Source organism: Mycteria americana, chromosome 2, assembly GCF_035582795.1.
Source record: "Mycteria americana isolate JAX WOST 10 ecotype Jacksonville Zoo and Gardens chromosome 2, USCA_MyAme_1.0, whole genome shotgun sequence".
NCBI lineage: Eukaryota > Metazoa > Chordata > Aves > Ciconiiformes > Ciconiidae > Mycteria > Mycteria americana.
The window spans coordinates 14,157,744-14,170,711 of NC_134366.1; the positions used below are offsets into that span (position 1 = coordinate 14,157,744).

General features: G+C 44.6%; 1 protein-coding gene across 2 annotated transcripts; it reads right to left on the reverse strand.

Annotated features, from left to right (window-relative positions):
• Window positions 1-1,912: 1,912 nt before the first annotated feature.
• Window positions 1,913-10,922, reverse strand: KLF6 (KLF transcription factor 6). 2 transcript variants are annotated; one of them, XM_075492441.1, is made up of 4 exons: window positions 10,453-10,922; window positions 7,171-7,558; window positions 5,118-5,241; window positions 1,913-4,684 (listed from the first exon to the last, which is right to left on the reverse strand). In XM_075492441.1, exons 1-4 carry the CDS (start codon window positions 10,552-10,554, stop codon window positions 4,633-4,635), a joined length of 666 nt encoding a protein of 221 aa, XP_075348556.1. In that variant the 5' UTR covers window positions 10,555-10,922; the 3' UTR covers window positions 1,913-4,632. The 2 variants fall into 2 exon arrangements, with proteins under 2 accessions (XP_075348556.1, XP_075348555.1); XM_075492440.1 differs by having other exon boundaries at window positions 1,917-4,684; window positions 6,985-7,558.
• Window positions 10,923-12,968: the final 2,046 nt, after the last annotated feature.

The window sequence follows — 12,968 nt, forward strand, 5'->3', positions numbered from 1 at the left end:
CCAAAACACCCAAACAGGTTCTGTTTTGGGATTTTAATTGTTTCATATTGACCTTTGCATGCACATATGTGTGCCTAAGTGCACAAACATTCCGTATCTAACCTTTGCAGCAAGGAGCTAACATGTTGGCTCACAGGCTCTGTCCTCATTTTCACCTTGTGAACCTCAGCTGAAGTTGTTGGAACTTGCTGAGGCTACTAATCCAAGTCCATACCTAAGCAACTTGACTTCTTCACCCTCGAATTCACATCCCTTCCCATCTTCTCTGCATTTCAAAATCTGGAATTAAGCAAGCCTGCAGTAGATGTGCATGTTGAAATGCACTAACCCTGAAACAGCTATTGCTTTCTGCTTTGTAGTTTCCTTGTTGCCCAATAGCTTTGTCACTAGCCTTTCTTTTCCTGAACACCACTGTTTTTTCAGTACAATCTCTCTGAGAAAAAAAAAGGCGGTGGGATCTCAATAACATCCTTAATAATGGAGTTATCAGGCCTTTTTTTTTTTAGAAGATACGGTAAGACACAGCCCTAGATGACACACACCCAATAAACAGGCAAAAATTTGCCAATCCTTGTTCTGTATTACACACCCATTGAACATTTTGGGCGGAGAACCTCCAAGGTCAAGCTTAGTTCTTTAAAAATATTTCCATTTCGACGTTGTATATAGATGAGGAGGCAAAATGTCACAATCCCTAAACCTCGGTAGCCTTTTCCATTTCTATTGCAACTGTAACTGCTTCCCAGAAGACATCTGTGTTTCATTGTATGGGATGCTGTACCAGGGGTAAAATTTAATATACCCCTCTTATTGCAGATCACGAATTTGCTTAAGTTGCCATTTCTTCCTTGCCTATACAGAGACTTATTATCTACTTACTAGCTTGCTGCAGGGCTAACTGAGGGAGGTGGCGAGGGTCTCTCCTCCACGCTACTTCTGCCTCAATCTGTATTGATTCAGTTTTCTGCATCATTTTTCAATCATTTCTCATCTAAAACCATGAAACATTCAATTACTGTGAACTGAATTCACATGTTTAAAGTCAGTTTCTCAGCATATAGCTTTGCCATTTCTGCCAATGGTTTTACTCGATGCTTAAGGGATTTTTAACACCAGCATGAGTGAAGCAGAAGCCACAAGGCAACATTAAACAAGTTTTGCATGTGTCCCAAGCCAGCATACATGCCAGGCATGCTTTGAAGAGCCATTACTCTGAAAAAATGCAGTTCACAGAGGCTTGCGTTTGGCTGGTTGAAGGTCACCACCAGCATGTGGGTCAGGTCAGCCCTACAGCAGACTCAGATCTGTGCATCTGGGCCAGGCAGATCTCACACGGTTCCTTCCCCGCATTCCTTCCCACAACTGCGCCTTCAAGGTTTCAGGCTTGCTTCCCCATAAACCAGGGAGTTCAAAGGCCCACACTCTGCAGTAAAAGTTAAGGACAGGTGCCTTCAGCCCAGCCATCACCTTTCTGGTTTTTTTCCTTCACTTTAAATGCCCACTGAATCTCCTTTCCCGCATGCAGAACTTGCCCTACATGCATTCACCTCTCCAGAACAAACGATTGGGAATAAAGGTGCAGTCTTGCAGTAACAATCGCGTTAACTATTTATTCCACTGAGACAAAAGATGAGTCAACAACAGCTTTTCAGATATGGAAGAACTTTTAGTTTCTACTGCCAAAGTTATTCTCTCATCAGGGTTTGTCTTCCACAAAGTGACCTGACCCAAAGGTGCTTGCACCTGCGACCAGGCGACTCAAGGCAAAGCGTTGACATAGTATTTGACATCGTTTGGTGTGTAGGACGTCTGAGAGGAGAAAGATGAAACCAGACACGTGATGCTGATAAGAATTTCTTTTTATGTTATTCCAATAAAAAATACATTCATACAGAAATATAACAATCTTGCAAAAAACAATTTCAAATAAAATCTTGTAAAACAAAATTTTTACAAAAATCTTACAAAGAGATTCTTTAGATAACAGGGTGCTTCAAAAACAAAAAAAGAAATTTCACTAATAGAAACTTTTTCTTCTTAAATTTCAAGCAAAAATGTTTTATTTTTTTTTATTTTTCAGCTTGATTGAGGCTCAGTTATCACCTGAACAAAATGTACTTGCTTATTAAGAAAATTACAGGCATTTGACATATGGCACACAGCCCCACCCCATCCACACAAGTCTGATGGTATTTCACAATTGAGACAAGCCAGTGCAAGTTTAATTTTTTTTGTTTGGGGTTGTTGGGTTTTTCTTTGTTTGTTTTTGCTTTTGTTTACCTTCTTGATTATAAGAACTATGGCTAAGCCAAGGACAATGCAAACAAGGAGTTAAAAACACAACAAAACCCAACCCTAATAGAAATCCATTTTCTGGGAAATTTTGTTTGGTTTGGGGAAGAAAAAAAAAAGTGCATTTTCAGGCAATTTAAACCAAAAATGAAATGAGAATGATTTAAGCCTGTGTGTTCCTTAGAACCAGATCACTTGCATATACTTTTTTTTAAACCACTTATCTACATACATTTCCAGGAAGATATACCAAAATATTAGCATAGTAAGCAAGACCAATAATAAATAGAAAAAGAAACAGGTCACGTGTTTCATTGCATCGACTGTAGTGAGCTGGTTTAAAAAAAAAAATACCGCTTTTGGACAGACTATTTCTACTCTAGGAAAAAACAGTCTTTATTTTAGCTGAACTATGTAAAATTAGAGCTCAACCACCACAACGACTAGCTCACTCACAGGTCCTCCAGTAAGCTGGAAGGCCAAAACCCGAGTGTACTTCATCTGCACACAGCTAATATTCTTTTAGCATGCCAATATTCGGTTCATATCATTCTTAAATGGCCACAGATACGCTATTCCAGACAACCTAATAACTACAAAACACAGTCAGCAGTCTGAGAAGGACTGAATGCCAACAAAGCCTTTAGCATACCATTAAGCTAAAGGTAAAGCCTCTAAAAATTCTAGATTTTAATTAACTGTATCTCTCATTTCTTTGTCTCCTTAATGACCGTATTGCGGGGGGAGAGGGAATATTTTGATGGGCTGTGGCATTTTCTAGCTATGTGTTCTAATTTTTTTCCTTTTAAAAAAAATATTTATATATTATCTATATATATACACACATACACAGACTGTACACACAAATATACATACACAATTATTTTTCTGCCCACTTTTAAAAAAAAAGTAATATAGTTTCTTTCTGTATGACCAACAGATAGCTAGATATATAGATGTGAAACTTGTGCCTTTTAAGCAAATACATCTTTGAACACTTCTGTATCTTTAATATGTATGAAAACTTGACATATTAAGTACAGTTGGGGTGTGTATATACACAGTTGTTGTGCAAGGTCAATATAAAAAAGTCTCAAGGTGGCAGAACTGGTCAGGTATTCAATTGGCTTATGCATTATACTGTAACACAGTCAAATTGTCTAAGTTAAACAAATACTGTACTGACATGAACGACTTTTCTCTATATTTGTCTTTGTGAAGGAGGACCCTGGAAGTAACCTTTTTTTCCCCTCATATTATACATTTGATACAGTACAATGCCAGGTGAAAAGAGAGCCTTAATAAAGCATGCATCACCCATACCCCTGTATAAGACCCCCTACAAGAGAAGGTCACTTGCATAAGGCACCATTATTAAGGTCAACAGTGCATTAACAGCTAGAAAACCAGAAGTTAGTCCTCAAGGCATAAATAAGAGAAAAATTAGCTGCATGAGAAAAATCAGTTTCTAACCAATAGTGGTTTTATCCACCCAACAGAAAAAATTATTCATGTTCCATACATTATGTAACATTAGACCAATTGTATTTTAGCTGCTCTTAACTGGAATCAAAACTGCAGTCCTGATTAAAGAATGGAAAAGCATATAGTTCCCCGGAACCATGCAATAACCTTTGTATTATAATGAAAAGTTATAGTTGTGTTACATTTGTAAATACACAGCTTATACAATGGATTACAAATGAGCTCTGTAGCAAGTAAAACAAGCTACTTGACACATTGCACGTTTAATAGCTGCACCAGACACCTAAAGCTCCTCTCACACAGGAACGGGGAGGTCCCCCATCTCCATTCTGGCATCCTGACTCTTTTTATTCCCCCCTTTCCCCTCTCCGTTTTCCCTCTAAAAAGGTGCAGACACCCCTCCCCCCACCCCTTGGAAATGATTGGTGGTTGTCCCATCTCACGAGATATTCCTCACATACAAGACATTCAGACTATTTTTTTCTCTTACAGTTATAAAACAACCACAAGAAAAAAAATGTGCCTCAGCATACAGTCATCAAGAGATCCTCATCGCATACAGTCGCCCAATCATTAACATTCTCAGTGCACATGCTCACGGCAAAGGCTTAGGAGCCACTCAGAAGGTTAGATACCAGTGTATGAGTCCAGGAAACCCCAAACATCACGCACCGCGGTTGCTATGCCGTTTCTTACATGACTTATTAGCCCTCAAAAGACCTTCAAGGAAGTGAGGTCCTGGAGGCAACTGGGTAGGGTGCAAAATGGCATGCTTTGGCTGGAACACGCATCCCTCCGCTCAAGGCTCTTCAACCTTGACGCCTCTTAGCCCGCAGGATTCACCTCTTGATCCATTCAGAGGTGTCTCTTCATGTGAAGGGCCAGGTGGTCAGACCTGGAAAAACACCTGCAAGGCAAAAGCCAGGTTGCGCATTAGCCCACGGCTGCTGGCACACACGACGCGGTACGCGGGGGTGAGGCACCCCCCCCCCCTTGCTCTGCTACTCCAAAACACGGCTGGTGGAGAAGGGAAAGGGATTTGGCATTCCCTGGATATATGGGAACACTCAAGGTGTCTGTGGGCACCCAGGAGCTCTGCATTCGGGTGGTAACACTAGGGTCTTCCCAACACTCAACTGCAACATCAGGCTACAAACCACATCCCAAAGATTAGTAAAACGGAAGGTTTTTTTCCCCGTCTAAATATACAATAATCCCTTAAAACTACCAGACACAGTTGCGTTCCCAAATGATTCCTTCACAAGTGGAAAGCAGCCTAGACTCACTTTCCAACAAGCATTAAAAATAACTATTTAAAAAGGTGCATTTCAGTCACATACCTGTCACAGTGACTACATTTAAAAGGCTTGGCACCAGTGTGCTTTCTGAAGTGTCTGGTTAATTCATCACTTCTTGCAAAACGCCACTCACACCCTTCCCATGAACATCTGTAAGGCTTTTCCCCTACGAAGAAAGCAGATTACACGTTAGTCATGACTTCATTCAAAGAAAGATAGGTGCTATCCCATTCATTTTCTATGTAAACCTCCTCCACTCCCCCTAAGACAGCCAATTTTATTTAACCTATCTGAATGCTTCAGAACATGTAGGCAAAGAAGGCTTGCAAAATTCATCCACATGATTCCTACTTAACTATTTTGCTGCAACAACACATCAAATAATTTCATTCTTATTAAAAAAAAGCAATTAAACAGGTTCACAGGAAACAAAGAAATCCAACCTTCTACCATTCCTGTTCATCCGTAATGGCAGGCTTACTCCCAAACAGGTATCATTCACCTCATAAAGGTGATTAAAGACAGCACAGCTAGGCTCCAAAATGCAATTAGGCTACTGTATTGCATCAAAGTCCTCTGTCACTTACTCATCTGCATAACATGCAACCTCCTTTCTGCTGAGCCACATATTCTTGGAAAAGCCTGCACACCACTTCGAACACTGCTATTTCAGCATTCAAGAAATACCACTTCCATTCACAGGAACGTTCTCAGCCAGACAGCACCAGGACAACAGTTCTGTTCTGCAATACTTCTGAGGCCAGCATCTATTTATGTCTGCTCAACCACCACGGTTTCAGTGGAAGTTGTTCTTTCCTCTTGAAATAATCTTGTTTTATCTGACTTCTGAATAACAATGGGAGCATCCGAGCTTGCTCAGACTTCCCATAAAAGCCACAAAATGCTGAGCTCATGAGTCAAAATAGGATCTTTTCCTTGAATTCTCTTTCCACATCTTGGGGGGGGAGTGGGGGGGAGGGAGACACGACCAAACATACAGGTCTTTGGATTGGTACACCAAGAACGCCAGGCCAATTCCTCACATTAAGCGATGACTATTGAGCCAAGGCACAGCTCTACATATCTAACTGCTGTCATAAAGAGACGTCAAGTAATAATAATGCTCAAACAAGCAAATCAGCACGCTACTTCAACCATAAAATATTTATAAAAGCCCTGAAGTGTCTATCTTCCTCACTTTCTTTCCCAATAACACACAGGATTGTTATTTTTAGTTCAGGTTCCATAACAATAAAATGCTGTTGCTTAGTATTTTGGGATGAAATTATACAGTAAATGATACATTTGTAAATCCAATTAGGCAGATACGTTAGGACTATAACACACTGTGGCTTTCCAAGATTTTTGCCAATAATGACGGCACACAAAACTGTTAAATGATTTACAGCTATAGCTATACTTTATATAATCAAGGCCTTGGGATGTTTGATTGAATAGACCCAATGTAGACCGAGCCATGAAAACAAGCTCTTACAGTATTTAGTGATCCGACCGATTTTTGGATATGATGTTCCTTTTTTTGCAAGAAAGTCTCAGCTCACTTTTGCTTTAGAAACAATTGTCAACAAAGGTCTAGTGTCTATTTTGGCTAGACCTTTGCTCCTGAAGACCGCATGCTGCTGCAACTTCCCGACTATTGCCTATTTAGATGAGTGGCTCCTATTTGCTATGACAGCGGACTAATCTACCACCAACTGTCTCGGCTTCAGCTCGCTTACGAAGAGAATGAGGAAGTGATGTCGTCCATGCTGGTAAGCCTCTACTACTATTACATCATCTCTCCAAACCTGGGCTCCCACCCAGTGATTGTGTAACGCTGTGACACCACCACTGTCAGGGGTATTCCCTACAGTACTTGCCAACTCTTAATAAGCATACGGTTACTAACCTGTATGAGTGCGCTGATGTGCTTTCAGATGTGAACTTTTGGTGTAAACTTTCCTGCAACCGTTAAAATGACACCTGTGAACACGCCTTCTGCCATCTGGCGAGGTGTCACCATTGGCGGGTGTACCTTTTTCTGCAGTCTTTCCAGCGGTACCGGTACGAATTTTCCCCGGTGAATGCAACTCACCCGGCGTACAATTCCATAGCTGGGAAGAAGGCTCCTTGCTCAGCTCAGGAGATGAAGGGGGAGTGGAAGTGACAGATGAACTCAAGTTTCCTGAACTGGCTAAAACATCACTTATAGGGTCAGAGGTAAACTTTGTTGTGGGCGAGAGCTCCTCAGAGCTGTCTGAAGATTCGCTGCTCACGTCAGAATTCAAACTGTTGGTCTCTAAGTTCTGACTAGTAAGATTGTCCTCTTTTGGGACACACGTGTTCTTCAGTTCAGATTCCTCCTTTTTCTCACGTGCCAGAATAATTTTGGTCCAGAGATCCTCTTGGCTATCAAATTTGATTTCAGACGCAGAAACATAGCAGGGCTCACTTTGAAGATACCGTTCCAGCTCCAAACATGTCTAGGTGAAAGAGAAGGAAGAAAAAAGAGAAAAGTTACAAGCTTGCTTAAAAATAAACCCAATTGTATTTTACACTTCAAAAAGCAAGCAGGATTGTAGTACGTTCGATTTGAGGTTTCTAGGTTCAAAACAAATTAAAGGCTCCTCCAGCCGTAACTAGGTGACTGTTACGATGAAAAGAAATCAGTTTTCAAGACCTGGGCAGGAGTTCAAACGCACAGCTGAAGGTGCAAGTCAGCTTTGGTTTCCAAAATAGCATTCTAATGAGTCAGTCAAATTATCATCACTCTCATCATAAAATCTGTGTTTTCAGTAGGCTGACGTTGAAAAGGACCATAGAGAACCACAACAAATAATTACACTTCGCTCTTGCGCCTCGTCTAATTTCAAATTGTTTTGTATCCCTCTCACACAAACACGAGGCTGAAAGGACCCAACTGAACACAATGTGCTCTGACACGCAGTTAAAACCCAAATGCTGTGTCAGAAAACAAAGCCACATTTCAGCATGGCTGCGGAGCTGCGGGTCTGTCTTCTGGGGACATCAATGGAGCAGCAGACATCCTCCCATTTCCTGTGCATGAGAACGCAGCACACTCGACTTTCAAAGAATGTCATTTCCAAGCGTACTGGCATGCACGCCACATAACTCCAACTGCTCCCGTGCGTGTTTGGAGGAACACGGGGAACTTCAACAACAGAGGAGAGGGGAGAAAAAAGTTCCAGAATAGAAATGTCCTATTCTATAGGATGCAAAACGGGAAATTACTCCGAGGTCCTGCTGGGAGTCCCACAATGAACAAGAACTTTATCTACTGGCCAAGAGTGCAACTGTATGAGTCATCTCTCTCTTTCTTTCACGCAATGCCAAAGGAGACTTCCTTTTAAAACCCTGACCATCTGCCAAGAAAGTACTCTGTTCAAATATACATGCAACAGTACATGGACAACTTCCCCCCCCCCCCCCCCCCCATCCGCATTCCCCTCTACTCCATGAAACGAAACAAAACAAAAAACAAAACCACCCTAAATGGGTGAAGCTGCAGTTTTCAATTTCAATTCACCCTGCTGACTTTCTAGCCATTTTCAGAGAACAAAAAAAAAGGGTATGATCTGTTATGGCAACAAGCTGATGTTTTGGGATTGTTCTTTCCACTATAGGAAATGATCCATATGGAAGTGTTACACAGAAAATGGACACACCAAGTTTCCATACCAAACTCTACTTATTTTAGCAAGATCATCTCTTCCAAGCCCGGTAGCAAAACCTGATCCCAAATGCCACACATTCCCCTCACAGCCCCTTCCCATCTGTCCAAGAGCGGAGCTGCCATGGGAGCAGCCTCCCTTCTCCCCCAGCACCGCTCAAGTAAACTGGGTCACATGTTCTGTCCAGGCTAGGAACGTGGGCAAAAATAGGAAAAAAAAACCCCAAACAGCCCCAAAACCAAACTCACCGATGCACACAGTATTTATGTATTTGTCTATAATTAGGTAACTGGTTTGCAATGCACGTTAAAAACAAAAAAGGTTTTGACAGGGACAACACAATAGTGTATTGATTTTCCATGAAAACAGGTAAAAAAGCATTTATCAAGATCTTGTTAAACTTTCATATTCCCAGCTAATTTAAATTCTTCATTAGGTAATTAGTAATGGGGACCGGAGTGAAGCTGTCTCCGACTTTAAATGCCTCTGAAGGCTACTGGGAACGAGAGCTGGCCCTTCGCCAAAAACCCAAATGCCTGAAGGAAACTACTTAGCTCCATTTCAACCACGTACTACGAAGCTGCCTCTTTGAAAGGGGAACGGGGGGAGGGAAAGAAAAAAAAAAAAAAAGGCATTGCATACAATTAGTAAGCATGTGAAGGTTGTAACACTTTGCATTGCAACCTTCTCGGAAAGGCTCCTTCGTCCCTCTGAAACGCCAGCAGGTATTTGATCCGGTCTCCGGGCTGAGCAGCACCCGGCCGGGGAGCGGAGCCAGCGGCCCCGGCCCCCCGGGTAAGGCAAAAATGTCAGCGGCGACCGCAGCTCCTGCCATCCTGTTGTTTGGATCAAATTAAGGAGGGAAAAGAAAAAATAAAAAGGGGGGGGAAAAAAAGCGCAACAAAATATGTCCATTAAAGGGAAGGAGCCTCCGTTCTTCCTCCTTCCCGACCACGGCAATTAGCACAAGGGGATCGCTGTCATATGACTGACAACTCACGGACTCTGCAAAGCTCCCTGCGCTGGGAAACAGCTACATTATATACATACGTATATATGCACACACACAGATACGTGTACACATGAGTACATACACTCCTGTGGGCTTTTCTTCTCCATCATCGCCAGGAAAAAAAATAAAAATAATAATTAAAAAAAAAAAACAACACAGCAAAGGGAGCAAAGCAGCCCTTGGCCAAGGCAGGGAGCTCGGATGACAAGACCCAGCTGTGGAGTTTGGACCTGGTACAAGCGCAAAACTTTTGCCAGGACTCGGTGTGCAGCAGGCGGGAGCGCAGCGCCGGGCTCCGCGCCGCTGCGGGAGCGGGGAGCGGAGCGGGGACGGGAGTGGGGCGCGGAGCGGGGCGGCTGGGCCCGCCGCCGGGCTGACAGCCCCCGGCACGCCGGGCCGGGCGGTACGTAAGGAGAACGGAGATGCTCAGCTCCTTACGTTCACCTCGGGACTCTTCCCCCCAAAAAAGCCGTCTTATTTAACACCGAAACACCTGCTTCAAAACACCTCTACAGATTTGTGCTTAATTCTCCCCAGACTCGTTGCTGACACTCGGGCTTTTTTTTTCTTTTCCTTTTTTTTTTTTTTTTTTTTTGTTAAATCCGCTCATCCTTTAATACGGCTTAAAAAAAACCCCGACAACAACAACAACAACATCGACATCCTCGTTTACCTGTTGCCAATATTCCTCCAGGGACGGCAAGGCTGAGAAGTAACCCGTGTCGTGCACAATCTGGAGTTCCTGGAAGATGCTGCACATTGGGAGAACATCCATGTCTCAAGTTGCAACAACAAAGTCAGTGCTGGTTACCAAAAATACAGATGCCTCCTTTATGTGCAGGGGTTGAGGGGTGTGTGCGGGGGGGTGTCAAACCTCTGCTCTCAGTTTCCAAGCCCCCCCCCTTCCTCCAGAGAAGAAAAAAAAAACGATTGTATATATATAGATATATATTAATTCCTTGAGGAGCTCGGGGAGGAAAAAAGACCCAAAGTTTCATGCAAAGTTTAATTGCACAGCAAGGCAGGACGTCTCCCGAGGCGGCCGCGGCGGCTCTCCCCTCCCGCGGCCGGCGGAGGACACTTGCGCAGGAGCGGACTCAATATTTGCAAACACGGCGCTGACTGCAAATGTTAACCCCCTGCAAAACTTCCCTATTCAAAGCTCAGCCCGGCCGCGCCGCCGCCCCCGCCCCCCGCGCCCTCCCCCGCCCCGCGTGATCCCATGACGCCGCCTGCCGCCGCGGCCCAATCTCCGCCACGCACTCCGCGCCCCGCGTGCCAATGATGTCAGAGCCGCCCAATCGCCGCGCGGCAGGCACCGCGGCTCCTCCTGGCGTGACCGAGCCTGGCCGTGACGGCTCCCGCCATTGGCCCGATTCGAAATTCGCCCCCTCCTGATTGGCGAGCTCGGCGGCAGGCTATTTTTAGCAGGGTATATAAAGCGGGAGAGCGGCTGCTTTCGGGGCTGGGGAGGTGTGCGCTCGCGCGGCGGCCGCGCGAGAGGGAGCCGCGCGGGGGAGGGGAGCGGGGGGCTGCGCGCTGCGCTGCCGGCGGCGGGCGCGGAGGGCGCTGCGGAGCCGCCCGCGCCGTGAGGCGGCCGCGGCCGCTGCGGGGGGGCGGAGGGGAGGCGGGGAGGCTCTCTCCGGCCGGAGGAAGCTCCCCCGCGGCGCCGGGCCGCCCCGCAGGACGCTCGTGGGGCGGGGAGCTGCGGTTGCCCGGCAGTGCTGGGGCGCTGTGCCTGGCCGGGCCCTCGGTGGTGTCGGGGTGTCCTGTCTCGTCACGGGGTAACCGCGACCCCCCCCCCCCCCCGTGGGGCTTCCCCACAAGGCTCCAAGGCAAAATCCACATGCTGGACGGGTCTCCTGAGCTGTGCTTTCCCAGTGAGCAGGACGGCCAGGAAGTTTCTTTTCGTTGTCGCCCAAGGGACAGCCTAGGCCTTGGTTGACGCTTCAGTGGGGGACCTAGATCTGAAAGCAGAACAGGACGATCGTTATGATGGGGCTCTGCGTGGAGGTCTTCCCTCCCTGGGCTGGGGACACGCAGCTGCCCTGGGGATGGGTACCATGACATGCGTGTGAACAGTGATTTTCCGGGATAAGTTCATTCTTTGGTGCTCATTTCCACCTGAACACAGATAATTGATTTGCGTGTCGGTATCGGAGCACCAGTGTTTTTAAGACTAGACCCGTCCATGATGCGGATGTCTTAAGATAATTTAAGAAAATGTGGTGGTTAGCTTTCCAAAGGCGTGTCCAGCACATGGAACAAACACTCCTAATGTCTTTCTCTTATTAAAGGACTTCTAATTTTCCGCTGATGTTTCCATCATAATCTCTGCTCTGTTATTTCCATTTCCCCACTTTTCTCTGTATCTGTTGCTAGTTATCTACAGATGGTAACTAAAGTATTTAATGTTTGTTTCTTCTGCCTACTGTCTCCTGTGAGCTAGTGATCGCAGGTGTGAAAATGTCAGTCTAACTCTTCATCCCCTAGCCCCTCATAAACTATTAATATGGCGATTCCATAAGCAAACAATTGGTATTCGTGGTTGGGTTTTCCTGTGTCTATGAAAAAAAAGCCTAAGGTCAATTAGAGCATTATTTTATGTTTAGAAAAACAAGCCAATGCTGAAGACTCGAAACATCTAAATCCAGAGCACTAAGCTCACTTGGTTTAGTCAGTAATTCTTTACTTGGCTTCACATGGCCAAATAAATATATATCCAAAATTGCCTTGCAGACAACAGATAGTGCAGATAGGTTTGTGTCTACTTGTGTCCAAAAGTAGATCCTCCGAAGAAAAGTGCAGAAGAAAAATAAAGCCCTCTTAAGTACATGAATTACACACCTTCCTTGAGCCTACTTTTAGTTCTGTAGAGTTAAATATTTTGTGGCCTGAAACGCGGTGTGGGCTCCAGTCAAATATAACCTGGTAACACAACTCTGAAAATCCTTAGTGTTTATTTAACTGACCCGCTCCCTCTTTGGAGAAGATTTCATTTTCAAACATAGGGATGGTGAGTGCAACTGACCACTCTCTATTTTACGCTTGCCCCTTTTTAGCTGTGTTTCATGTAAGAGAGATCTGGGCTTGTCAGAGACTGGATGAGATTTACTGTGCCCATGTAGAGCTTGAAGCATAAGGATCTTATTTTGTACGGTTATCTTCAGATGGGCAGTATTTCCCAGT

What these genes read in the sequence shown, in the direction of transcription:
- KLF6 (XM_075492440.1), bottom strand. Translation starts at nt 10,554, where the DNA reads ATGGATGTTCTCCCAATGTGCAGCATCTTCCAGGAACTCCAGATTGTG. An exon ending in ACATCAGCGCACTCATACAG is followed by an intron (nt 5,242 to 6,984) that starts GTTAGTAACCGT and finishes CTTTCTTCGTAG; the next exon opens with GGGAAAAGCCTTACAGATGT. An exon ending in AAATGTAGTCACTGTGACAG is followed by an intron (nt 4,685 to 5,117) that starts GTATGTGACTGA and finishes TTTGCCTTGCAG; the next exon opens with GTGTTTTTCCAGGTCTGACC.